At 45.5% G+C, this 26,422-nt stretch overlaps 2 protein-coding genes across 16 annotated transcripts in view; one reads left to right on the top strand and one right to left on the bottom strand.

Annotated features, from left to right (window-relative positions):
* The window catches only part of LOC135911357 (uncharacterized), a 371,373-nt gene that overhangs the window by 320,422 nt on the left and 24,529 nt on the right, over nt 1–26,422 (bottom strand). For 7 of the 14 annotated variants that reach the window (XR_011507986.1, XR_011507987.1, XR_011507985.1 and 4 more), the window contains one exon: nt 25,018–25,090. Coding sequence is in view for 1 of the 14 variants with exons in the window: in XM_070523697.1 (XP_070379798.1) it covers nt 25,018–25,090 (73 nt within the window). In the remaining 13 variants the exon portion in view is untranslated. Of the gene's footprint in view, nt 1–21,702; nt 21,940–25,017; nt 25,091–26,422 lie in introns of those variants that run through there. The other 7 variants (XR_010567283.2, XR_011507993.1, XR_011507989.1 and 4 more) reach the window with 4 other exon arrangements.
* LOC135911356 (cytochrome P450 6B5-like) overlaps nt 1–26,422 on the top strand; it is a 76,316-nt gene that overhangs the window by 37,344 nt on the left and 12,550 nt on the right. For both annotated transcript variants that reach the window (XR_011507983.1, XM_065443596.2), the window contains exons 6-8: nt 10,630–10,873; nt 16,937–17,067; nt 18,306–18,402. Coding sequence is in view for 1 of the 2 variants with exons in the window: in XM_065443596.2 (XP_065299668.2) it covers nt 10,630–10,873; nt 16,937–17,067; nt 18,306–18,402 (472 nt within the window). In the remaining variant the exon portion in view is untranslated. The remainder of the gene's footprint in view (nt 1–10,629; nt 10,874–16,936; nt 17,068–18,305; nt 18,403–26,422) is intronic.

Raw genomic sequence — 26,422 nt, forward strand, 5'->3', positions numbered from 1 at the left:
GTTGCTGTTAATGAAGACGAAGTTAACAAAGTTACTCGAAGCCACGACCATTGGTGCGAGACGAACCCTAGACTTTTGGTGGCGCCAAAACTCAATGGCACAAAAATTGGTGGTGCGACCATTGATGGTAGGAACCACGACCACTGGTGGGAGTCGAATCCACGACCACTCGCGCTACCTACCTTACCTAAGGTGAAGTTAATTAAGGTACAGTTAATTGCGGCATAATTAAGGCACTTGAACCCAAGAATCTTGGAGAGAGTCGTACATACAACCTCTGGTGTTGAGGCGAAGTTAATTAGGTCACAGTTAATTAAGGTATAGTTAATTAGGACACTTGAACCCACGACATTTGGCGTTCAGTTGGGTGAAGTTATATAAGACACAGTTGAATAATATATAGTATGTTAGGACGCTCGGACCCACTATCTTTGGCGGTAGAAGTTAATAGGTAGTTAGAATGAATTTGAACGAGAATGTCAAGTAATCTGATGTCTCGTGAGTGCGCAGGCTTTCGCCTTCATCCTTACTAGCGTATGCTGAAGTGACTGTCAAATTCGTGTTTTCCTCCCACGGTGGGCGCCGCCGCTGCCGCGGAGGCGCAGAGGCGAGCGCCATCTGGATGGTGTTGTAAAGAACCGACTGGAGCGCGCTGCTTCTATGAAGACAGACCTCGCAAGGCAGCTGAAAATGGGGCTCGTGTTGGAGTTTCCGCGTAACGCTATAATTTTCTCGTATATTCAAATTATAAACGGACACCCTCATGTTTGTATGTCGTGCGCAAGTGGTGCTTTACAAGATTTCTGATAACTTAGTTTGTGAATTCAATTACTTCAGTAACGCCTGCGCGCGACGCGTGGGCCTGCATGGATCGGAATGCGTGGTTCGGCATTATTTTTCTCGTATGGACATCGTCCTCGGTGCCCTCGCCGATGCCGGGTTTTCTGTGACACGGGCCCTTTAACGCTTTCGCGTTAATAGTCATGTTGTAAAGGTGTTAGACACCAGCGCTTAGGCCAACCGTCAGACTCGGACATGAACTCTCAGCACGAGCGACGTTCCCGAGCAAAAGTGCTGGAGAGATTGGCCCCACTAATGCGTTCCTTGTCTTCGCTGCAATTGCTCCCGAGAAAAAGAAAGGCAGCCGTCCGGTGACCTAACAGCTCATCACTACGAGTGGATCATAGTACGGCTTGACGGGCTCGACCTTGACAACGACTCGTCCACGACGGTGCATTTCCAAAGACGTATCACTGAGTTCGACCACGTAGTTGACGGAGGATGTGCGTTCGACCATACGGTAGGACCCTTCATATTTGGGCAGTTGTTTTGAATAGAGACCAGGTGCAGAGGAAGGAACCGAGAGCCATACAAGCGCTCCAGGAAGGAAGGTAAATGTCCCCTTTGTAATGATTACGCCTCCCTATATCACACCACATGGGCGTGCCCCAACGTCAAGGTGGCCGCGCAAATACCCAACCCAACACCCGAGCAGTGGGAGGCCATGCTGACTAGTTCGGACCCTTGTAACCAGCAGCAACTGGTGCGGCGGGCGCGGGAGACAGCAAGAGCCGCAGGAGCCCTGGACTAAGGGCGCCTCCCGCACAAGCAGAAAGACACCTGCTTGTCCTTTCTTTCTTTTTAATAAATGTTTCTCCTCCTCCTCCTTCTGGGCGCAGAAACGGTGAACCACTGCAAGTGCTCTTTTGGCGCTCTTAGTCATTGGAGGTAAAGGCCGTGCGAGATCGCGGCACTCTTTAGAATGTCTTGCCATGGCAGAATTGTGTCAATGGTGTGTGACGGGTGCCGACCATACAGTAAGAAAGAGTCACAGGTCTGCGCCGCACGCCCAGCACTGTGTGAGCGTAAGCTGGAGGAGCGGCTCCACAGGAGCTCCATATTCGGCACCACGCACTACACGGTCTTTGGTGCGAAGTCTAGTCGCATCCTTTTCACGAGAACGATCTCAACTGCCCGCCCGGCATCGATGGCGAGCTGCCGCTTGTGCTGCGCTTTGTTCTGTTCTCTGCAGAGCGCACCTCTTTAGGTTTAGTTGTAGTCCAGCGTTTGTTAAACACGTCAAACACACCGGAGCCGTTGAAGGTGCGTAACAAAGTCAGGCGCAAAAACTACAACGTCGTCAAGCTAGCACAACACTTCAAACCGCGCGGAACTGTGTCCATCATGTGCTCCGAAGTTGCGGGCGCATTACAAAATCCTAAAGGTATTCAATTAAGTTGCTATAAGCCATCGGGTGTCACAAGAGCTGTCTTCGGCCGATCGGCGTCTGCCATAGGTACTTGCGAACACCATTAGCCCAAATCTAGAAATGGAAAGAATTCTGCGTCTTGCAGATTGTCAATCGCGTCATCTATGCGCGGAAGAGGCTAGACGTCTTTGCCAGTGATCTTGTTAAAACGCCAGTAGTCGACACGGAGCCCCACAGAACCCCACAGAACCATCTTTCTTCGTAACAAGGACGGCAGGGAATGCCCCTGGGCTGTTGGAAGGTCGTATCACGTCGCGGCGAAAAGTGTCGTCGAATTGTTCGTTGTTTACACGACGTTCTGCAGGAGACACACCACGCGGATGTTGCTGCAATGTCGGTTGCAAGCCAGTGTTGATGCGATGTGCAAACGTTGACGTCCGACCCAGGGAAGGTTGCCCTACATCGAAAGAAGAAGAAAAATCTTCTAAGAGGCAGAAAAGCTGAGACTGCGGAACCGGTGTAAGGTCGTCCGCAACACAAACGAACTGGGCGATAGCTCACACGTAGAAACAGCACCGATCGCACTGGAACTAGCACAGTTTTGTCATCGGGCACGTTCATAACTTGCACGTCTTCGATCGCTTTACATTACCAAGACATTCCCCTCAATTCAATTTTCAATTCAATTCAATTCAGTTTATTTTTCATTGATAATAATTTGTACAAAGGAACTGTTGGGCCTGTAGCCAAAGGCTAGTGTAGGCCCATAGTCATATTTGTAGTAGCAGCTACAATGTCATGCGCTTATCTAGTTTTTTAATGATACAACCTAATACAGTTAGGTGGATACATACAATCAAAAACAATACAAAAGAAAAACAGTGCATATCAATCAATGGTAATAAAACAGAACTGTCAGGAGAATACATGCACATACACAATGAAAAAACCGAGATAGCATATTATACGTAGAAGTGACACATTTGCAAGGGTCTGTGTTGAAGTGTTTAGGCTTTCTGAAAAGATTCAGCACAGTATGAAACAGGTGGAGAACCAGACTGACAAAAAATCACGTACTTTTTGATAGGTATAGCTTTTTAACAGTAGACACGAAATTGTTGGCCATTTTTACCTCAAGAGGTACTGTATTCCAAATTTTAGCACCATGAAACTCAAGTAGTCGTTGGCCATACGTGTTACGAGCGATTGGTAGGTTAAAATTTATATTTGTTGCACCCCTTGTATTGCGATTAGGTGTAACAAACAGGCTTGGTGATAATGAGTGATTCCCATGTAAGATATTGTTAATCAAAATTGCAACTTTCATTTCGCATGCCAGAGATAAAGGTAATATACCGAGACGACAGAACAGCATGTCAGTATTATCATGTGGGCTTGTGTATGTCATAATGCGCAAGGCCCTTTTCTGTAACCGAAAAACGGGATCTATGTATGTTTTATATGTGCTTGACCATGATTCAGAACAATATGTGATGTGACAGTGAAATATGGAAAAGTAAACAACTTTAAGTACGCTAAGGTCAAGATATTCCCTGCATTTTATTAATAAATAGCAAGCCGAAGCTAATTTCGCGCATATACTAGATATATGTGGTCTCCAGTTCAAGTTGCAGTCCAATAATACCCCTAAATATTTTATGTGATCGAGCTGTTCTATTGTTCCACCTAGAAGGTGAATTTGCATGCCAATTGTGTCACCCCTGGAATAACGGGAGTTGAATACTATGTATTTTGTCTTATCTCTGTTAAGTGTTAATTTATTACAAGCGAACCAAGTTGATATGTTAGATAACTCGCTGTTTATAGTGTTCTGCAATATTCCAGGAGATTTACCTGAAAATAATAGCGTGGTATCGTCAGCGTACATGATACATTTTGATGACTTTAGTATTGTTGGGAGGTCGTTTACATACAGCGAGAACAGTATGGGCCCCAAAACTGATCCTTGCGGAACTCCTGTGACTATAGTAGTATACTGGGAAACAAAGGAGCCAAATTTTACATATTGTTTTCGACCATTTAGGTAGCTTGAAAAGAGGTCCATTGTCATTTCGCTAAAACCATAAGTTCGTAATTTTTTTAGAAGTATGGAATGACAGACCGTGTCAAATGCTTTCTTTAAATCTAAAAATAATCCTACGGCAATCTCGTTTTTGTGTAGGGCTGTGTTTATACTCTGGGTTAATTCTAACACTGCTGAAGACGTTGATCGATTGGCTCTAAATCCATGTTGGCAATCTGTTAGAAGCTTGTTTTCGTTTAGGTAGTGCTTCAGTTGAGCCGCGATTACCTTTTCAAATACAGTATTTATTATGCTAAGCACAGAGATAGGCCGATAGCTTCCCGGGTCATTGACGTCACCATTTTTATATATAGGAGAAACTCTTGCTATCTTTAATATATCAGGGTATGTGCCTCGACTTATACAGTTATTAATTATTTTAGTGAGTACTGGCACAAGAATATCCATATTGTCTTTCAATGCTTTTACAGTAATGCCATCGTGGCCAGTAGCTTTGTAGCAAGGCATGCCTGATATAATTGAGGTTATGGTATGCTCGTCCACTTGAACCAAGGAAAAACATGCATGGATGATGGGGCAATCGACATTGCTTTCAGTAACTGGAATACGCTCCGCTAGTTTTGGGCCAATGCTAGTAAAATACGCATTAAAAGTGTCGGCGCACTTGGCATCGACATGTTCAGGAGCGATTGGTTTTTTATTTGGTTTATCAATTACTGCTTTTATAATTTCCCACATTTTTTTGGTATTGCCTTGTGCTTGTTTTATTAGGAATGCGTTGTATTCTTTTTTCCGCCTCCGGATAACAGCTACTACGTGGTTACGAGATATTCGATAATTTTGCAAATAATAGGTGTTATCTCTATGTTTTTTCCATTTTTGGTACCACCAGTCCTTTTCTTTTATTGCTGTAAGTATGGTGTTATTCATCCATGGGCACAAAGGTTCCTCGTATTTGTTTTGTTTATATGTGGTACTCTGAGATATCATGTGGGCTAATGCATTTGTAAAGTTTGCGCATTCGATATGAGAGTCACTGCTAAATTCATCATGAAATTCCTTTTCTTTAATTTTTTGTCGCAGTATTTTGTAATTAATCCTGCGATTTGCCAAGGTAGTCTTTTTTGCAATGGTATTATTTGCGCTGTGTAATAACGCAAAAATAGGGCAGTGGTCCGTGAGACTCGTATCGTATACGCCAGAACGTATGTTATCACTGTTGCACAATACATGGTCTATAGTTGTGGATGCACTTGGTGACAATCTAGTAGGTTCTTGGATTGTATTTTTGAAGTTGTATGAATCCAGTAGGTGCGTGTATTCACAATTCGTGTCTTTGCTGATATCAATGTTAAAGTCGCCAACAATAGTGATGGTACCATAGCTCTTACTGCTTAGGGTGGAAAGGATAGATTCCAACGATTGATAAAAAACGGGCAGACTCGAGTTTGGTGGCCGGTATATTGTACCAACAACTATGCGTGAATCTAAAAGAACAAAGAGAGATTCAACCGTATTGTTACTTATTTCAGTATTGGTGATTATCCTAAAGGGTACTGTCTGCGTGATTAGTAGAGCCACTCCACCCCCACGAGATACTGTATTCCTGGGATTGCTTACAAGACTGTATCCCGGAATGGAGATGTGCTCACCTTCTTTTAACCAAGTTTCCGTTAAGCCAATTACATCAAAGGTAAAATTATGCTGTGCTAAAAAGGAACACAATGTATCTTTGTTTCTTCGAAAACTTCGAATGTTACAGTGAAGTATCGATATACCCTGGGTTTTGTGGAATTCCCGTTCAACATCACGGATTGAGAACGCCATGATTGGTGTGGCAAGCAAGACTTAGCACTAGAGGCTCTAAACTACCTTTTTCAGGTCGTCTTCAGAAATGATGTGCAAGACACGAGAATTCTCGGTTTTCCGCATTAGAATTTTGGCCTGCGATACCCATACATACTTCCAATTTTTCTCTCTTCTCGCTTGGCGAGCTTTTGCGAGAAGAATCTTATTCTCTTGGCAGAGGTGTTCATTAATGAATATGGGCTCATTCTTTTGGAAGCCAAGGGCTGATGTAGACAATCTCTCTTTCTTGGCATTCTTTATCATTTTGTCTCGGACTGCAATGGATGTAAACCTTACCAAAATATTCTGTTGAGCCTTGTTTTTGGTCGGAACTCGATGCACTACATCGATATCTTCGGTACGAAGTTCCATCTTCAAGCAAGTCGCTATGTTTTGCATAATGTCTGGCAGCGATTCGTCTGCCGACACTGGAACATTTCGTATTTCCAAGTTGTTTCGACGACTGTACTGCTTGAGCTCGATTATTTCCTGTCGCATTTCCCTCACTTCCCCCTGCAACTGGTGCACATCGCCAATAATACTAGCCTGCTGGTGTTTCACTTCTGATAGTTCGCGGTGCACGTTGTGCACGTCAGTCCTTAGTTGCTCAAATGTCCTATTCATTACATCCATGGATGCCTTAATGTCCTGCATGTCCCTCTGGGACTGTTTGTTGTCTGCTACTAAGCTTCTTATGTCAGCTCTGATGCTTGTTGTGATACTTTCCAGCTTTGAGGTTATGTCAAGCAAGACTTTAGCTAGTTCTTTAATGGTACCCGGCGGTTTGTCCGCAAGAACCTGTCCAAATGATTTCAGCGGATTTTCACCCATTACAATTTCCCTACAACAGAGCAACAATGCAACAATGCAGAGCGATCCAGCAGCTATAATTTGAACTCGAGATGAACGTTTGAACGCTTACGTACCTGCAAAGATGCAAGGTCCGGGTTTAGTACGTGGCAGGTGCTACTTGCTGCCTGGATCGCTCTGAAGTGATGCTGGCTCCATCCAGACAGGGCTCTTATAGCAAAGCCAAGGTGCGTCGTTTGCCAGAATAGCCGCTGCGCGCACCAGCTCCTGTGGTGACAGCGCGATCAGCCGTTCGGGCGATAGGTCCGTCTTAGGCCACCAGTGAAGTCACCCTCTTCTTAAGCAATCTTTCGCAGATATGCCTCACAGCTGCGCCGTCAGAAGAGGATTCAGCAGGCACGGCGACGCTAGATCCGTGTTGATCCGCTCACTGGGAAATGCTGCAAAGATGCAAGGTCCGGGTTTAGTACGTGGCAGGTGCTACTTGCTGCCTGGATCGCTCTGAAGTGATGCTGGCTCCATCCAGACAGGGCTCTTATAGCAAAGAGCAGCTTATACACTGAGCAGCATCACAGTGTATAGGAACGGAGTGCAGATGAAAAGGGTGCTATATCTTTGTGTGATCTGCACTGTCGCAAAAGGTAGCAATGGTCCTTTCCGAGTGAGAATGAGGTCAGCTGGAGACAGTAGCACAACAGCACCTGATATTCCAATGTACTACAAGGGCATGACCTTTGGCGCATTCGGAGGAACGTGGGAGTGGGCTTGGACAAGTAGTTTCCTCGAGAGCGAAAAAGTGTCGGCGAGCGGAGAATCTAACAGCGGCGAGAGTTCTATTTCGGCCTGTGCGCAATGGCTAACGACATTGTGGCGTGCGAGAAAATCCCAGCTGAGGACAACGTCACAAGAGCACGCGGAAAGGAGCATGAATTCTATGGCCCACAGAACGTCGTCAGTGAAAACACCAGCAGTGCGAGCCGCTAAGGCGTGAGTATGGTGGGCACTGGCTGTACAGAGGTACAGGCCCAGAGAGGAGCGTCCTGACTTTGCGAAGTAATCGGCAAAGCTTAGCGTCCGTAAAACATACGGCGGCCCCTTTGATTACGTTCGAGGGCCGGCGTTAATGACTTTCACATTTCTACAGTGCCGCAGCCCTTGTCTCTTTTACTTCGACAATTAGTTTTCCTCGTCCCGAATGACGGGGCAAGGTCGCATCGGCGACAGAGAGTGACGGCGAATGGCGGGTAGTAGGCGTCAGCCGCAACATCGGCAACATAGCCGACGGAGGTTCGTAATAATATGGACGGTTGGGCTGGCTGGTCACTGGCGGTGCGGGCTAGGCAGCTGCACACGATTACAAAAACGTGCGAAATGCGAAATACGCACGTGGCATGCGTAATAAGCGGCGCGTCGGTCCGCGCGAACACAGACATTTTTTTTTCCCTCGCTGCTGCGCATTCGTGGACGATGCGCTGAAACGCCGGGCTGGAACCCGTGTTGCCCGGGTTTGGTTTCTCCACCCAAAAGATAAATTTTCAAGAATTTTCTTTTTTGTTGTTGAAGCGTGGACGCAACAGAGATTCCATACGCACATACATACATACATACATACACACACACACACACACACACACACACACACACACACACACACACACACACACACACACACACACACACACATACATACCTACATACCTACATACATACCTACATACATACCTACATACATACCTACATACATACCTACATACATACATACATACATACATACATACATACATACATACATGCATGCATACATGCATGCATGCATACATGCATACATGCATACATGCATACATGCATACATGCATACATGCATACATGCATACATGCATACATGCATACATGCATACATGCATACATACATGCATACATACATGCATACATACATGCATACATACATGCATACATACATGCATACATACATGCATACATACATGCATACATACATGCATACATACATGCATACATACATGCATACATACATGCATACATACATGCATACATACATGCATACATACATACATACATACATACATGCATACATGCATACATGCATACATGCATACATGCATACATACATACATACATACATACATACATACATACATACATACATGCATACATGCATACATGCATACATGCATACATGCATACATGCATACATACATACATACATACATACATACATACATGCATACATGCATACATGCATACATGCATACATACATACATACATACATACATACATACATACATACATACATACATACATACATACATAAATGTGGCTGATGTTCCCCCAAAATGATAATCATATTATCACATTACATTATCGCATTATAATGAAGTTACACGAGCGGGAGGAGGGCGCTGTCGGCACCACACACTGCCCGTTCTTCGCGGATAAGTTGAGCCTGGCGTTGCAAGCACTGCAGCTATATGAGTGAGAGCGGAAATACAGATTTCTTTAGAGGCACGGGAAAATTCTTCGTTTGGTGACTATTGAACCTGAAGCACATCTCCCAGGGAACCTCGGTAAGTGAGCTATATCTGAGCACATCGTAATGTGGTGTCAATACAATGTAAGCGACATAATCGCTCGCTCAGCAAAGCGCTTCTGTAGCCGTATGTTATATTCGAAGACGTGTACGCGCCTCAGCTACCGCGAGTAAGTCATCATGTTCCAGAGTGCAACAAGATTCACTCCCCCCATCACCCCCTAGAGAAGCACTTCCTCTAAAATACACTTCTACCGCCATTTATGTGTGCATGGGCGTGCCTGTGTATCGATAAATACTAAGAAAGTGCAGAGGCGCGAAATAGTGCGAACATATAATTCAGCAAAGGGATGCACTGGGCGAAGAAAAAAAAATTAAATTATGGGTTTTTACGTGCCAAAACCACTTTCTGATTATGAGGCACGCCGTAGTGGGGGACTCCGGAAATTTCGACCACCTGGGGTTCTTTACCGTGCACCTCAATCTAAGCACACGGGTGTTTTCGCATTTCGCCCACATTGAAATGCGGCCGCCGTGGCCGGGATTCGATCCGGCGACCTTGTGCTCAGCAGCCCAGCACCACGGGCCAAGAACAGTTTTCCATAATTGCAACGTGAACGTAATAGGGAAAATTGAAATGAAAGTACAGGAAGAGATAACATGCCACCTGCGGTGACGCCTATTCCTCAATCATCGAGAAGTATAGTGCGGTGTTTGACGGCACAAAATTGCACAGTTGGTTATAAGGAACGGCGTAGCGGAGGGCGAAAAGAAGCGAACCACACTGCGCGGGGACTATCACTAGCGTGCACGTAAACACAAGTACACTAGCACTTCTACATTTCCACCCTCATCAAACTGCGGCCCCCTCTGGTGGGATTCCAACCCGCGACCTCGCTCTCGGCAGCGTAGCGCCACAGCCAGCGAGCTACCGCGATGGCCGACAATTAATGGCAGCAGTACACGCACGTAATGTCACGTACAACACGTTGGAATTCCCAGGACCAACTTACGCAGAGGGCACAGACTGGCGAGAAGTGCAGCTTCGCCGCGCCCCCTTTCCCTTCTCCCGTTCCCCGTCGTAGGGCTTACCAACCGGACTCTCGACTGGTTAACGTCCCTGCCTTCCTTTAATCTCTCCCTCTCTCTCTCTCTCTCTCTGTTCACTGCAGATGGTGAGCATCATGAACAAGGCAGTGGATCGTTTCCTCGACCTGCTCGAAGCCCGGTGTCGAGACGCCGCCGACGGACAGGCGAACGTCAGCCCGCTGCTCGGCGCCCTAGTTTTCGAGCTGACGGCCGAGACCGCCTGCGGCATCTACCTGGACGTGCAGAACAAGCCGAACGACCAGTACTTCAACTCGGCCAGGTCGTACGTCCTCAACGTCGTCGAGAGTGCCTACCAGAGGGCTGGCCGTGAGTACAGTCGTATAGAATGCGAAAAAAAACTGCATAACAAAACACATACACACTAGGAAGAAGAGGGAGACAGGGAAAATAATGGGATAAAGGCAGGGGGGGGGGGGAGGGCGTTAACCAGAAGATCCTGCTATCGCCTACGCTGCACTCGGGGTAAAAGATAAGATGAATCGAAAGGTGTGTGTGTGTGTGTGTGTGAGAGAGAGAGAGAGAGAAAGAAAGAGGCAGGGAGGGAGGGAAATGAAGGACACGAACAATGCCTGCAGCTACGCGGGTGGCGCCACGCATGCGAAGACGTTCGCGCAGGCCAGTCGCCATCAATAAGAGCAAGAGCGTCTTAACGGCGACGTGAACTGACAAGCGATGGGAACGGTGTTCCTGTACACCTCGCACAAGTGGCGCCCGATTGTCCAGTCACCGCATTGCGTTGAAGACTGCCTTGGTAAAACAAATCTAGGGATTCAGGCGCAACAAGGTGTCCGTGTTCTCTTCGCAGCTGCAGACACATAGAAAGCATGTCGCTTTCTAGTTGCGATAGTTGTCCGAAGTGTGCAGTTTGCTGCAACTACTTAGGGAGAAACTTGGGGAAAGAAGTCATGTTGCGTTGCTGTTGTGCGAATGCGAGAAAGGTGTGTGTTTGTGTGTGCGCGTGTGCGTGTGGGTGTGCTTGTTTTATTCTGAAATTCTGCACGTCAACAGTATTGGCCTATGCACGAGGGGCTATACAAAGCATGAAAATACAATGCAGCACAATAAATGGCAGTTTAACGCATTGCCATGAATTACATATACAGGGTGTTCAAAATTAAGTTTATGGTTTCCTTAAAATTAGGCACTGGAAGGCACATGAAGACCACCTGTGCAGATATATTATGTGGCCAGGGGAGCAGAAAGTGAGACGATAGTCATCGCTGTCAGCAGCCCAATTAACTAATACTGAATAATTATTTTTTTTGACTGCAGTAAGTGGGCATATTTGTACTGAAAAGTTAGAAGGCGTCGTGTTTCTACCCAGTGTCAGTTGGAATAATTCTCCAAGCGCGTCTGTGCTCCGAGATATCCAACCCCAAACGTTAACTGTCGTTCGCATGATTACTCATGCAAGAAAGTCAGGATCGGCGCAAAGCTCCTCCCTGGTATGGTATTTAACAGAGATAGGCGGGCTAGTTGGTGGTCGGTATTGGAATGCACCGTGTAACCACGCAAACAACAAAGGACAAAAAAGGAAATACACAGGACAGGCGCGGACCGGTCCGCGCCTGTCCTGTGTATTTCCTTCTTTGTCCTTTGTTGTTGGCGCGGTTACACGATGCATTCTCTGGTATGACGCGGCTGTTTCGTGCGGCGTTTAGTCTCACAACGGGGCGGAGGTATTGGCAAAGATTATAATGGTCCCCCTTCCCCTCGAGCCTGGCGAAATAATAAAAAGAAAACGATGAACGCTGAACCGCTGTCGTAACCCACGCCCGCGAAGCCAGTAACGATGGTGGCAGCTGCCATGCCGAGATAATGGTGCTAGCGGAGAAGCCGGAGGGCAGTGCGCATGCTTTAATGTTAATTAGACGAGCGGGCCTGGTCCTTGCCTAGGCTACGCAAACAGAACGGGCAGCGGTGCCATCTTGTACACGCTCCAAAATCGAACGGACGCGGTCCGCTCTTTACGTCACGAAATGGGCGGTCCGTTCCGTTGCGTTCGTTCGATAGCAGACGACACGGAATGATGAACAGCAGATATCACGTCACAGTTGACATCATGGCGTTCATCCGGGTTCAAATTGACCAATCGTGTAGCTCGGTGGAACGGACCACCTCCGTTCTATTTTGGAACGCGTACAAGATCGCACCGCTGATTTCCAAGTACTGGAAGTTTTATTGAAACCAAGAGCAACAACTGCGCATCACACCACGCTGTCGGATCTTGATTTCGCCAGCCAAGAGGGCAAGGGGAACAGTTATGCCTATATGCCTCCTTCGTGTTGTCACACTAAACGCCGCCCGCAACAGCCGCGGTACATCAGGAAGGAGCTTTGCGGCGATCCTCACTCTGTTGCATATGCAGTCATGCGAATAACTAAAATTTGGAGTCGGATACCTCGTAGCACAGGCATGCCAGAAGAATCCTTCCAAGTGAAACTGTGCAGAAAGACGACTGCCTCACATTTTTCAGTGTGAACATACAAGCTCACTGCAGTCAATAAAAGGTAACTTATGCAATTTTACTTCATTGACCTGCTGACAGCGATAAATACAATCTCACTGTGTGTCCCCCTCACCACATAACTTATTTGTACAGGTGGTCCTCGCGCGCCTCCCAATGCCTAAATGTAAGACATCCATAAAGCTTAATTTTGGGCACCCGGTATATAGAGAGAGAAAGAGGGAGAGAAAATGACTTCCTGTGTGGCGTTCATCTTTAAGATGCAGTATGTTCGCTAAAATGTTATGCACAAACAAGGCAGACATTTTCCTGCGTACTTGAAGTAGTGGGATTCAGTAATGTCTTTAAGTGAATTTAACCTTCTGTATTTGTTATATGTGAACATACTTGCTTGCCTTCGCACCATCTCAAGCTAGTAAATGTCCTTTATGAAAGGGTCCCGTAAGACCGACGCCTACATCAATTTTGATCTAATATACGTTATGCATGCAAAAAGCTTAAGCTTACATGGAGCAACTCGAAGCTTTTGTCTCCTGAATGATTTAATAGGCTATAAGTGAAAGGAGAAACCAGTTTTTTACACGATATTCGAAAGGTCATAGTTTCATCTAGGTTAAGCTGCACATAGGCGGAAGTTTAAATTTTTCCGGGAGGTGGACGGGGCTGGGCCGACCAGCCTTAAAGGGACCCTGAAACGATTTTGGCTATTTTCTACAAACGTACTGAGTCGTTAGAGTAGGTCCTTCTGATCATTATTTGATGCATCTAAGTGCTCTGCGTAAAGCGTGTAATTTATTATAAGGTTTTAAAAATACACATCGCTGCCGATCGTAGCGCACTGCTCGGCGGAATTTTAAGCCGCCCCTACCCATATGATGCAAATAACCCATATGACGTCACGTGGGCGAGCTATCTGATTGGCTGACCAGTGTGCGTGGTCGATAATTTTTCCAACTGTATGGTAAACAAATAATCTTCGTAACAGTTGGAATGTTAGTTCATTTGTTTTTATAAAAAGAAAGTAACAAAGAGAATGCACAAGAACAATTTTTCAGTACACTTCAGCACTTCCGGCACACAGCAAGTGTCGTCTGCTTGTGTTACAACGTACTCCATTTTGGCTCCGCGGTCAGAGTCGGTCTCAGTCTTTTCGCGAGCACTATGATTCGACTTTGTTGCCTTGTGGACTGCAAACCTAGCGACTGGCAATGTGTCAAGCTGCGACATCGTGTCCCTCTGCAAGGCAGTATACAAGCGAACTGGCTGCTGCGCATGGGACTGCCGGTATCCGATCGGTGCCAGGATTTGAGCGTTTGTGGCCGTCACTTTACACCGGAAGATTACTAACGCAATACCGTTTCGCGAGTCCAGTATTAGGGCAAACGCAAGCGCAAGGGGACAGGGTCTGGCCGCTTGAGTGTGCCGGGATGAGCCACGAGATGAGCAGAAGGGCAAATGTGAATGGTCTGCATGGTGCAGCCACCTGGTGGCACAGAGCTCAACCATACACAGTAGCAGCAACGAAGTGTATGCTTCTTTGCTGCTGGTGTGTATTTTTCGCAGAGTGTAACCATCAAACCATTGATTTATAAATGTTTAAAATGCTTTACACTTGGTTAGAGCAATATTAGCGCTTTGTTTGACTGGTTAAGCGCTGCGCCAGCAAGTGTCTGGACCGTGCAGACCGATCAGGCTGCTCACGTACGTCTACGCTAAAGTTCCTTCATCAGCTTCAGTTTATGCCTCCAGTCATTCGCCGAAATGACCAGCTTGCCGGTTTTTAGCGGAGTACCGGACACGTTCGGCGCTACGACAGAATGCTCGCAACGCACGCTGCTTCGATAGCTCTCGGTCGACGGCCAAGCGGTCAGCGGAGAGGTCTCGCGCGGGAGGGGGCGTGCTCCTAAACAACCGGAAGTGAGCGATGTGACGTCGCATCGTGACGCTGAACCAGTGAAGGCGGAGCTTAGCGCCACTCGCTCGGCGAGCGAGTTGAGGAGGAAAGGCATAGCTAGGGAGGAGGGTAACTTCTGATCGCTTGCAGCTCCATTAATACGTAACGCTTCACTTAAATTGTGGTGCGAATGTTCTACTTAAGCTGTACCCTACGCGCCTACAAAATTTGTCCGAACCGTTTCAGGGGCCCTTTAAACACCCCATATATATATATATATATATATATATATATATATATATATATATATATATATATATATATATATATATATATATATATATATATACACCCTTTATTACCAGTTACACTTGAAGACGCTTTTGGAAGAATTGTTCACTAAGGTGATGGTCTTACATGAGTCTGGCGTCTATCGGTGGTGTAATCTTCCTTCGTGAAATTGTTTTATACTTCGCTATCGGTAATACTGCTTCGCCGTTCCGGAGAAACTGCAGCATGATTTTCTTTTTTTTTTTCTGTCAGTCCTAGTATAAGCGCTGCTGCCCAAAACTGTTGTTGATTCTTATTTAGAGTGAATCCCGGTTGGCCTCATTTCTGTGCTGAGTGAATTATACAGGGTGTCCCAAACATCCTGCACCAAGACTTAAAAAGAACGAGCAGTTGCGTTATTCGGAGAAAGCCTATTGCATATTGTTCCAGTACAGTGGAGAGCCGCCAGTAGCTTTTTCGTTACCAAGATTTAATCGGGTAATTATAATAAATTATCCAACTCGAGAAATACTGTCGCAATTATCAAAGCGCCAATAAGGCCGCCCCAAATGGCATCTAACCTCAATTTTTTGAGTGACGTACCAATTACGCACAATTTTTTCTGACTGGTAAAGAAACCCCACAAAACATGCCACCTGACGAAGCTCTGATCCGTATCATAAAGCAGCGCCCTCAAATAAGCTTATTGAAAGCATCTGCTTCAGACCCGCCGCGGTTGCTTAGGGGCTATGGTGTTGGGCTTACAAGCCCGGAGGTCGCGAGATCGAATCCCTGCCACGGACACTGCCGTGGCCGGGATTCAATCTGCGAAAACCCCCGTGTGCTTAGATCGAGGTGCACCTTAAATTAACCTAGGTGGTCCAAATCTCCACAGTCCCCCCCCCCACAGTGGCGCGCCTCATAATCATACCTGGTTCATATATATATATATATATATATATATATATATATATATATATATATATATATATATATATATATATATATATATATATATGACATGTTGTTACGGCACACTCAAGAGTGGCAACAGTCAAAAGAAGATGTGACGCGCAGAGGTGAAATTGGACTCGACAGCTATCCTGTTTCTCTATCATCTCCTTTCTCGTAAATATTGAAAACACATTTCCATATGCGACTTCCGCAACGTTAGAAATACGCCAGAGCCTCAGTCCTAACTCTACATTAATGCAAGGCTAATTTCCAGTGAGACGCGAGGCGGCAATTGTTTGCGCGAACGGAACTAACCCACCTCCTTCCTCCCACCCTCCTCGCGTCACCTTCGATTCCAGAGCTTCAGTCTAGTACCTTTAACTTTTTTGTGTAAAGTTTAATCCGGGTTCAAGTCCGTAAGCCATAATACTAACGCTACCTTCCGGCAAGGATAATTCCCGGTGAAAGGCGAAGCGGTGGTTGTTTTCGCTTCCAGAGCTAAGCTGCGTACAACCCCACCTCTCTCTCCCTCTCTCTCTCTCTCTCTCTCTCTCTCTCCCCCCTTCCTCACGTCACCTTCCATCGCAGACTTTTCATCTAATCCTTAAACTTACGGTGTTAGGCATGATCCAGATTTAGGGACGTGAGCGATAGGCCTAATCAGACACGTTAATGCAATTGGTGTGACTGCCTCTTTACACCTGTGTAACTGTTGCAACAGCTACGCACAATGATCAAGCACGGCTGCACTTTATTGTCGGCTTCTTTCTTTTTTTTTCCACAGAATTCCTCTCGGGTGTAAAAGGCCTCGTAGCATTCACATGCTTCTTGGAGCGGTACTTTGGAAACGAGCCACTCACGGCCCTGGCCAAGAAGGCGGAACCCATTGTTGCAGCGAGGGATAAAGATCCAAGCGTGAGTGCGATTTAACCGCCTCTTTCAAAAATCCTTCACGAATATTGCATCGTTTTGACTGCGCAAAAGACAAAAGACTGGGAGAGACAGAACAAATAACAAAAGAAAAAAAATGGATCATGCGCTGACGCGCAACAGACACTTCATTATATACTTTGAGAAATATGCATATTGTAAGGCAGAAGGCTGGCACAGAGCGCATGCTCATCGAGATGAACTATCGCTATAGCGCCGCTATGAGCAAACTGAAAAAAAAAATCACTGCGCCTTCAAGGGGAGATGAAGCACTCCGCACAAATGGTGCAGAAAGCCAGCCTGCCTCTTTCAACCGATATAATGCTGCTTGCGTTCATACGGGCACTTCATTGCACGCCTCCTCGTTCGGGGCATCCTTGAGCCACATAAGACGGCACGCCTAGGCTGCCTCGTAATCTACGCTGTACACAGTATTCAACAGGGCACGTTGTATCTGCTGCATTTCTTTATCGTTTAATTTTTAAAGTTGAATTTCGCATTTAAGTACACGAGAAAAGAAATCGTTCTTCTCGGCTACCACTGCACCGAAGTTAATGAGGTTTGTTGCTTTTAAAAGAAAAAAATAAGAAGCAGTTGCGCAGGAAGCACATATATTGATTTAGCCCTTCAATATTCTTACAATCGCTCAGAATTGCACAATTAGAAAGAAAAGGAAACTATCAAGTTTATAACTCTGTAGCCTAGCAATGAAAAACGGTATGAATATATTGTAAACTGCATATATTAATAGATGTAAAGCGGACAAAATCGATATGTTATACAGATACGGAGGTATATTACTAACATATCTACGTACACTGTATAAATTAAAATACCGAAATTGTTCGGTTTAGCTTATCTGATCGATACAGTTTACAGAACTGTGATATGTCTGGTGCAAAGCTACGAAACAATAGACTTCGTGCTACAGCTGTTTCCTAAATTTTCATGCTTGCCAATTTCCGGCAACTTCAGTAAAAGAAATCCAGGCCATATATCGAAATTCAGTTTGCCACAGCCACTAGGAATTCGATATCTTTTCTCGAACACAACGAATTTCGTTCATATCAGCTGAAAGGTTATGCCAGAAAAGAATATCAGTGCGTTACATGTATTTGAATAGCTGGCATCAGTGTTGAGCATCAACTAAATCTTTCTGTCAGTTGTGCCACCTACAGAATGAGCGCAACCGCTAATTCGTCTCCATTCTTCTCTCGTTTTAGCTCGCTCGCCCAGACCTGCTACAGACTCTCCTTGAGGCCAAGGTTCCTGAAGAGCTCCTTAAGCATCGGGAATTTCGCGAGCGTACTAATGACAAAGGTGAGCAACGCTGATGGAGGTGGACACTAATGGGAAGCGGTTACTCATAGGCCTCGTACCTTCGGTAGTGCCAGCAAGGTAGTCGACAGATGGAGTATAGCTAACGACTGAAGCTTAAAGTCACGGGACGCATGCATTAGCGAAGTTGGCTGCGCATCTCTCTTCCTGTGGCACGTTTCTACAAGATCGACCACATCTCCTCTTGTGATTCAGCACGTGCTACTAAACCTGAATGAAAGTCCTGCTTTCTGCCCAAAGTCTACCATGGTGGTTGAGAGACCGCGCGTTCGTCACCGAATGTGCATCGCACTACATTTCGTGTAATGCGGCAATTCGGCTGTGCTGGCCTCACGCAAGTTTCGCGTGTACCGATTCCCACAGTGCGTGCGATCTGCGTATACATATCTATTATTTAGTGAGGCCGGGGCTTCAATTTCGCTGCAACGCCCCTCACGATGCCATTCCTCTTTTTGAGCTTCTCACGCTCCTTCAGTGTTCAGAGCCCTCACTAGACATATATATATATATATATATAAATATATATATATATATATATATATATATATATATATATATATATATATATATATATATATATATATATATATATATATATAAACGAGAAGAAACGACGTTAACCGAGGGGCCCTATTTTTATTACTCATATCATAAGAAGCCAACAAACACTGACCCCAAGAACAACATAGGGGAAATTACTTGTGCTTAATAAATGAAATGAAGAAACGATAAATTAATGGAAATTACAGTGGATGAAAAAACAACTTGCCGCAGGTGGGAACCGAACCCACAACCTTCGCATTTCGCGTGCGATGCTCTATCAATTGAGCTACCGCGGCGCTGGTTCCCCAACCACTTTCGTGGGTATTTATGTGTCCTAGTAGAACCCTGGGAGTGTTAGCCAGCGCCACCACTCACAGACCTTGGCGGCGGACGTGGAACGTCCTTCTTGCCGCAGGCGTCACGAGAACGTGATCTTTATGGGTGAAGGCAACTGGTCAATAAACCCACATATGCTACCTGAAGGCAGGTAGGTAGCATATGTAGCATTCAGGGTAGGTCTGTCCACACCAAACGTCATGAAGCTCACCAAGTGTCAGACAACCGGCACTGACACCCGATACACTCGGGCCATCCTTCGATTAGATTTGGAGAAGGCTTTCGGTAGGATAACCTGTTCATTTATACTGCAATCGATATCCGAGCTTAGTAGTCTGTGCGTAAGATTACGTGATTAGTTCAGGTCATTTTTGCACCGAAGAAGGGCGACTCTCCGCGCAGGAGACATGATGTCGGAAGAGGTGGAGCTTGGAACAAGGGGCAGTCCACTGGGCTCGGTGATCTCGCCCACTTTGTTTAACCTGGCCATATTCGGCATTTCCAGTACGCTCTAACGAGTCGAGGGCATCAGGCACACCATTCATACTGATGACGTTACCTTTTGGTGTGCTGGCGGAAGTGAGGGCCAGGTTGAGAGTGCGTTACAGGAGGCCATCCAAGTCACGGAGGACTATCTTCGACACACGGGATTAAACTTTTCGGCTAAAAAGACAGAGCTTTTACTCTAACGCCCCATAAGAAGAGGTCGCAAGCCCATGGGCTGGAGACTATACTGCCTGACAGCATCATTTGTTTTCGCACGGGCAATAGAGACTAGATGCGTATGGTCGACGCAATAACAATACTCGGCATGGTAGTCAAATCTGCTGTATCCAACGTGCTCACTACCAAAATGGACAGCGCAGTAAGTCTGATCCGAAGAGCGACTAACCGCCATCATGGCCTTAAAGAACAGAATTTGTTTCGGTTAATTAACGCCTTTGTGCTTTTCCACTTTTCCTACGTGGCAGCTATGCACATATGCCAAAGAGCGGAAAGCAAAAAAAATTGAACACGTTGCTCAGAAAAATCACCAAGCGAGCCCTGGGTATACCGATCTTCCCCAACACCGATCGTTTTCTCCAGCTAGGCGTGCACAACACTCTGGAGGAGATTTCAGAGGCTCAGGAAAGAGCGCAACTTGCCACACTCTCCATGATCGCTGCCCGCAGGAGGATACTACAAGAGCTTGATTACTGACCATCAGCAGAGGCACCAAGAAAATGCCAGTTACCACGAGGCGTACGATACTTGATCTCCTTTTCGACGATACCAAGAAACGTACATCCTGAATGCAACGACGGTAAAAGGAGAGCAAGAGCTTCCACCATACTCAAACAGATCCAGGCAGATGGACGTAGAGCCTGCTTTGTTGACGCGGCCACATATCGGAAGGAGTGCTCCTTTTCAGCGGTAGTGACTCATGAACAGCGACTCACGAACAGTGCATCTGTAGGAGCCGGAGATCCAGAGATATGCGAGCAGGTAGCCATTTCCTTGGCAATGCTTGATGAAAGCAGTGACGTCATTTACACTGACTCACGCTCGGCCATTACACCATTTGAGTGTGGAGTAATCTCAGAACAGGCTTCGGGGCCGCTTCGTATGGCAGGTCCGGATAGAATCAAGCATCACTTGCTTACATGGTTGCAAGCCCACGTTGAGCATATGGTGGGTGTCCTCGCGAACCTCAATGAGACGGCCCACGCTGCCACGCGCGCATTTGATGACCGGGCTGGCGGCGTAACGGCCGAGATGAGAGTTCGGGATAGTAGCGACGCGCCCGCTACTTACAATGAACTTACTAAACACTTATCGCTCGCGGCGCGAATACCCTCCTCCTCACCCCAAGCTCACCAGGCCTCAGGCACTGACATTCAGACTTAGACAGACAGAGACCTATCCCAGTCTGTTCACATTACATGCGACATATCCGGAGATTCAACCTGTTGACGCCTGCCCTGCTTGAAGGGATTATCCGGAGATTGAACCTGTTGACGCCTGCCCTGCTTGAAGGGATTGATCAATACTTTCAGACATGCTCTAGGAATGTATCTTTATAACAAGTCCTGACCTAAACTCAGCTAGGTGGGAAACGGCCCTCTGCAACCCACTCCTGGCTGAGCAACGTTGGGCCGTCCAGTAGGCCCGCCATGCGGCTAGCAGGCTAGGCCTCTCGCCCCGGGCTTGGGAGCGGCCCGCGATGTGCTAATACGCGTTCTGCAGGACTAAAAAATAAAAGTGAAGTTATTCAATCAATCAACTAAATATAACTCGAGGTTAGACAGTGACCTAATGACCTAGCTTAAAGTGCCAAGGATGAGGCAGTGAATTATTCGTATGAGAATATTCTGCAGAAGCGACCAACGGCTATTGCAGATGTTAAGTGAATAGACCATCGCGTAAAGAAAGCCGCGCCGTTTATTAAATGAACGATGCACTTGAGTGCTAACATTTGTGGTTGAGAGGCACTGTTTCTCGTTTCATCGCGTAATTCTGTAGAGAGCCTGGCCCTTCACCAGCACATTTGTAGCGGAGTCCTCTCCTGCAGTCGCAAGAGAAGTCGAGGTCAGTGGAAGATGAAGGCTGTCCTTGTCCAATGCTTTGCTAGAGCATGTAAACATCCAGACGGGCGTGTGCCTAGAACAGAGCCGAGTCCCAATGTCACCCAATGCCCCTTTTCGCAATCGCTGCAATAACGCTAGGTGTTTATTTAAGGTAGGTGAAATATTTGTAGAAAACAGACCTGAAGACAGAAAGCTGGGAGGTGACAAAAGAAGAAGTTTTCAGGGGCACGCTCTGGTTTTTTTTTTCTTGTTGTTCAAGCTAAACCGAAGACGTATCGAATTTGCGGTCTCTCTGGTCCTTCTGTAATAATAATTAACTTAATACTTAATAATAACTGTACCTTGGCAAATGCTATATCTAAATCTCGTAAGTTTGTGACAACTGCATTCGAATCGAAGGTTTTTTTTTCTTATTTAAATACCGATATATGCTCCGCAACTGAGTTGGGCAATAACTGGCACGCTTTCCATCGGCGCCTTTGCATCGACAGAGAAATCTTGAACTATGCCGGCCACCAGCCATAAAAGTGGTGAAAGAGCCAAAGAAAGTAATTCGCTTTAAAGCAAATAGACGCCATTCGTGAGGACTCACAGTCATGATTGAAATAAGACAAATACTGGCCAGATAAATGAAATACTGACGATTGACGTTTCGGGCTCCATACAGATACCTTCTTCCAATGTCAGTCAGTGATAGCTTTTTTTTTTCATTTTCATTTTCTTTTTATTTCTACTCTTGCCATACAACTTATCAGACACTGACTGAACCCATAGCCAGAGGCTAGTGTGGGGTTCAGAAACAAAAATACACCATGGCAATGACACAACACTTGTGTAAAATAGAAAGCCCAAAATCACGGCGAAAGACCAAAGTACACTATACAATGAGGAGAAAATAATATAATATGCATTTTACAGGAATGCCGTTGGATTGCCAGAACAGCGTCAATGCATCTGAACTGTAGCGAACTTTCTGAACTTTCTGGAACTTTCTGAACATCTGAACTTTCTGGAATGCCGTTGGATTGCCAGAACAGCGTCAATGCATCTGAACTGTAGCGAATATTAACCGCGAATGCAGCTCATTTTCGGAAATATCTGGCAGAAGCGTTACCCAGCTCCTCTGTATACGTATACACCTGTATGTTTCATTGGCCGCACACATGCGACCTGCTTTCCGTCTTAAGAGCGCGTTCTAGTAAGAGGTAACTACGATTTTCCGCCTAAATACAAGTAAAACACTGAAAATGTTCTTTATTGGACAACTACGGAAGCGAATTGAGTAATATTTGTTGCATTCAAAACAGAAACCCGTAGTCTATCAACTGTATCAAGTAGAATTTTGATTTCGGGTCACGTAGTTTAAGAAACATTGCCAAGAATAGATAAGATAAAAATTTGAAGCACATAGTTTACAAATCTGTTACACTGCACCAGAGGAGAAATCCTATTTCTGTAACGTGAGTCTGTTTACATACAACGTACCGATCAGAGTACCGATCTGATTTACAGTAGGCGCATTATGAGAAAATGAACACCATGTTTGATAGAGTTCTGCAAAAGCCCCGATTACAAATTAGTCGTGTATTTCATGGTGGTGCATGGTCACTCCATTTGGTCCTTTTAGATGCATCAATATGAGCAGTTTACCAAATGGCTATAGCGCTTTTAATCGCTTACTTAGTGACCGAAGTACAAGGTCAGTGCTCTAGTTTCTCTTCCTTTTCTTGCAATCTTAAATAGTAAAACAGAATGGTGTCAATAGAAAATTGACTGCTTCACGTTGGTAAATTTCAACTCTTTCGTTTCAATTCGATAAACGTCACCAAATTCGGTACAGTGGCGGACGAGAAGACCGATTTCTTCGTGTATGTTAAGATAGGAAATCGTGAGGCAGACCCCTTTCAAATCGCTTTCCCAGTGAAGGATAGCAAACCGATTTCAGCCTGGTTAACCTCTATGCCTTTAGCCTATCACTTCTTTATCTCTCATCCTGAAGTAAAGGTTCGTCTTGTGTGTCTCCGGTCTGGTACCATTACATCCAACTTCAAACAACAAGTTTTAGTAGTTTCAGTGTGTCGTAGACGGCCTCAAAAAAGATGCACACCCTCATTCATCGGCGGCCATCCAAGATATAAATTGCTATACCCATCCACGATATGGGCGCTTGTATATATTGTCACGAAAACACACATGAATAATACACACACACATAAATGCACACAAGTAAACACATAAATAATAGCTGTTTCGAGAGACTTCGAAGTGCCTAACGATAAATTAGAACCCCCATTGCGACCACATCACTTCAGTAAAATTTGACAGTTAACGGGAAAAGCAACTTTGGAGTCGGCGTAACTAAGGCTTTCGGAACGATACTCGGTTAGAGGAGGGTGTCAACAAAATCAAGGATAAGATGTTCATTCAGGCACGAGCTCCTCAGAGGCGACTGCGGGCGATAGTAGACAGCAAATTAGCGCTCGACGCCCACCACTGTGCAGTGTTTTGTTCGAAGCTAAGTCGAGACATCGAAAAAAGAAGAAAGAAAACAGGGCTCTCAGCGCGATGACATTTACCGAGTCCGTTTAATTAGTCGGGGCAGGCATTAGTGATGCGAAGGAGGATAACTAATTTACGCTGTTTGTGATGCGTAAATTCCATTAGGGGCTTTATCTTTCTTCTGTTGTTGTTGCTCTCGCTAATGACTGCCACCTGTTTTTTTACGCTTCGCTAATGAAGTCATTAATTATCGAAAATAAGGGCGAATAATATCGCATAAAACGGCTTCAATACTTTGAAACATAATCACCACAAGGTTTTTGCTATAGCGTTGTTGTTGTTGTAGTAGTAGTAGTAGTAGTAGTAGTAGTAAGTAGTAGTAGTAGTAGTAAGTAGTAGTAGTAAGTAGTAGTAGTAAGTAGTAGTAGTAAGTAGTAGTAAGTAGTAGTAATAGTAGTAAGTAGTAGTAGTAAGTAGTAGTAGTAAGTAGTAAGTAGTAGTAGTAGTAGTAGTAGTAGTAGTAGTAGTAGTAGTAGTAGTAGTAGTAGTAGTAGTAGTAGTAGTAGTAGCACCAGCAGCCGCAGCAGCACTCGTAGTAGTAGTGGCAAGACTTTAATTGTAGTAACTGTGTAGCTGTTATGGTTGTTGTTACCTCAACAATACCTGCAGAGTGCTTCGATGACAGCTGCGTTGTGCCACGTTGCATGTCCGCAGGTTGAGCACCCCTGCACATGGCCAAACAATCCTCTTAATACAATCATCAGCGCAGTGCAAGCTGTTCCCGTATGTATGTATGACAATAACGTTTATTTTCGCATTAGTATAGTGTAATGACAGGAATCATTATCAGCTACAACAAACAAGTTTAAGTTTGCTAGAATTCCTTAGGGGAAATTGGTGACATATGACGAGCCGCCTAGTGTACCTGCGCAAGTTTGGCACCCAGCAAAGGAGCAGCGATTGAAAGGAGGGCGGATGATCCTTGTACAAATCACCATGACGGTCCTACATCTTTCAAGCACTTCGTGGCCTTGACAGGTGCGACCAACGCGGTTTCTTTGCACCGCATTCCACTAAATAATAACGTCGGTTGTATAAAGACGAATTCCTGTTCAAAGTATACGTGACCCGACTGCCATCTAAGCAATGGTCGGGATGGCCTAGACCACCTCTTGTCCGCTTTGTCCGGCTCTCCACGATAGCTAAAGGAGTTCAAAAATCGACTGTCAGGTTCGCTTTAGGCTTAGACATAGATCACATGATCAGCATGGCTAATTTGGACGCTGGAATACGCTAGAGCAATGGTATGCCCGTAAAAAAAGTCACGCTTGATTTTTTATCACGCGTTGGCTTGTCTTTCACGCCTATTACGGGTCACCTTATCGGTCACCTCGCATAATATGCATAACATCGGGCGTATCGACCTCACTCCTCGCAAACTGGGCTGGTGATCAGCTAAAAATTTTAACCCGATTCACCGAAAAGTTTCAGTCGATGAGACTCGTTGAGTTAGATATGTGAGCTAAGGACGATACTGACGAGTTAGGCGCATTAACATGGACGCAAAAAAGTAAAGCGCACTACAAAGTGTCACTTACTTCATTTGTTACGTCCCTTCGCTAGGTTAGACATGTCAAGCTTATTGCCCTTCCTGTAATACCCTTTACTAGGGGCCTGTGAGTGGGGAAAATAAACGCACGATTAAATCGCAGACCCCCATGTGAAGTGAAAGAAGCTTGTTAACCTTCTCTATTCGTTGACGCGTGAAGGCTGTTTCACATGGCGCGATTAGGGCGATAAAGATCGTTCTGCCGCGCACGTCGCAGAGCGATTTTCGCTGACAGCTGTCACATGCGTTTGACGCAGCGCGATTTCCGTCGCAGCGATGCGCAAGGTTGCCCCCCGCTCACGAAGTATCCATGCCTGCATGGTTAAGTACAAACAACATGGAAACTAGTCAAATATTCGAATTTTCCTATTAATATTCGGTAATAAAATAAGTACACCATTTTTTTAACGTTTAAAAGCGTTGAGACTTCACGACAGCTTGCAGATGC

The sequence above is a fragment of the Dermacentor albipictus genome, chromosome 8 (genome assembly GCF_038994185.2).
Source record: "Dermacentor albipictus isolate Rhodes 1998 colony chromosome 8, USDA_Dalb.pri_finalv2, whole genome shotgun sequence".
NCBI lineage: Eukaryota > Metazoa > Arthropoda > Arachnida > Ixodida > Ixodidae > Dermacentor > Dermacentor albipictus.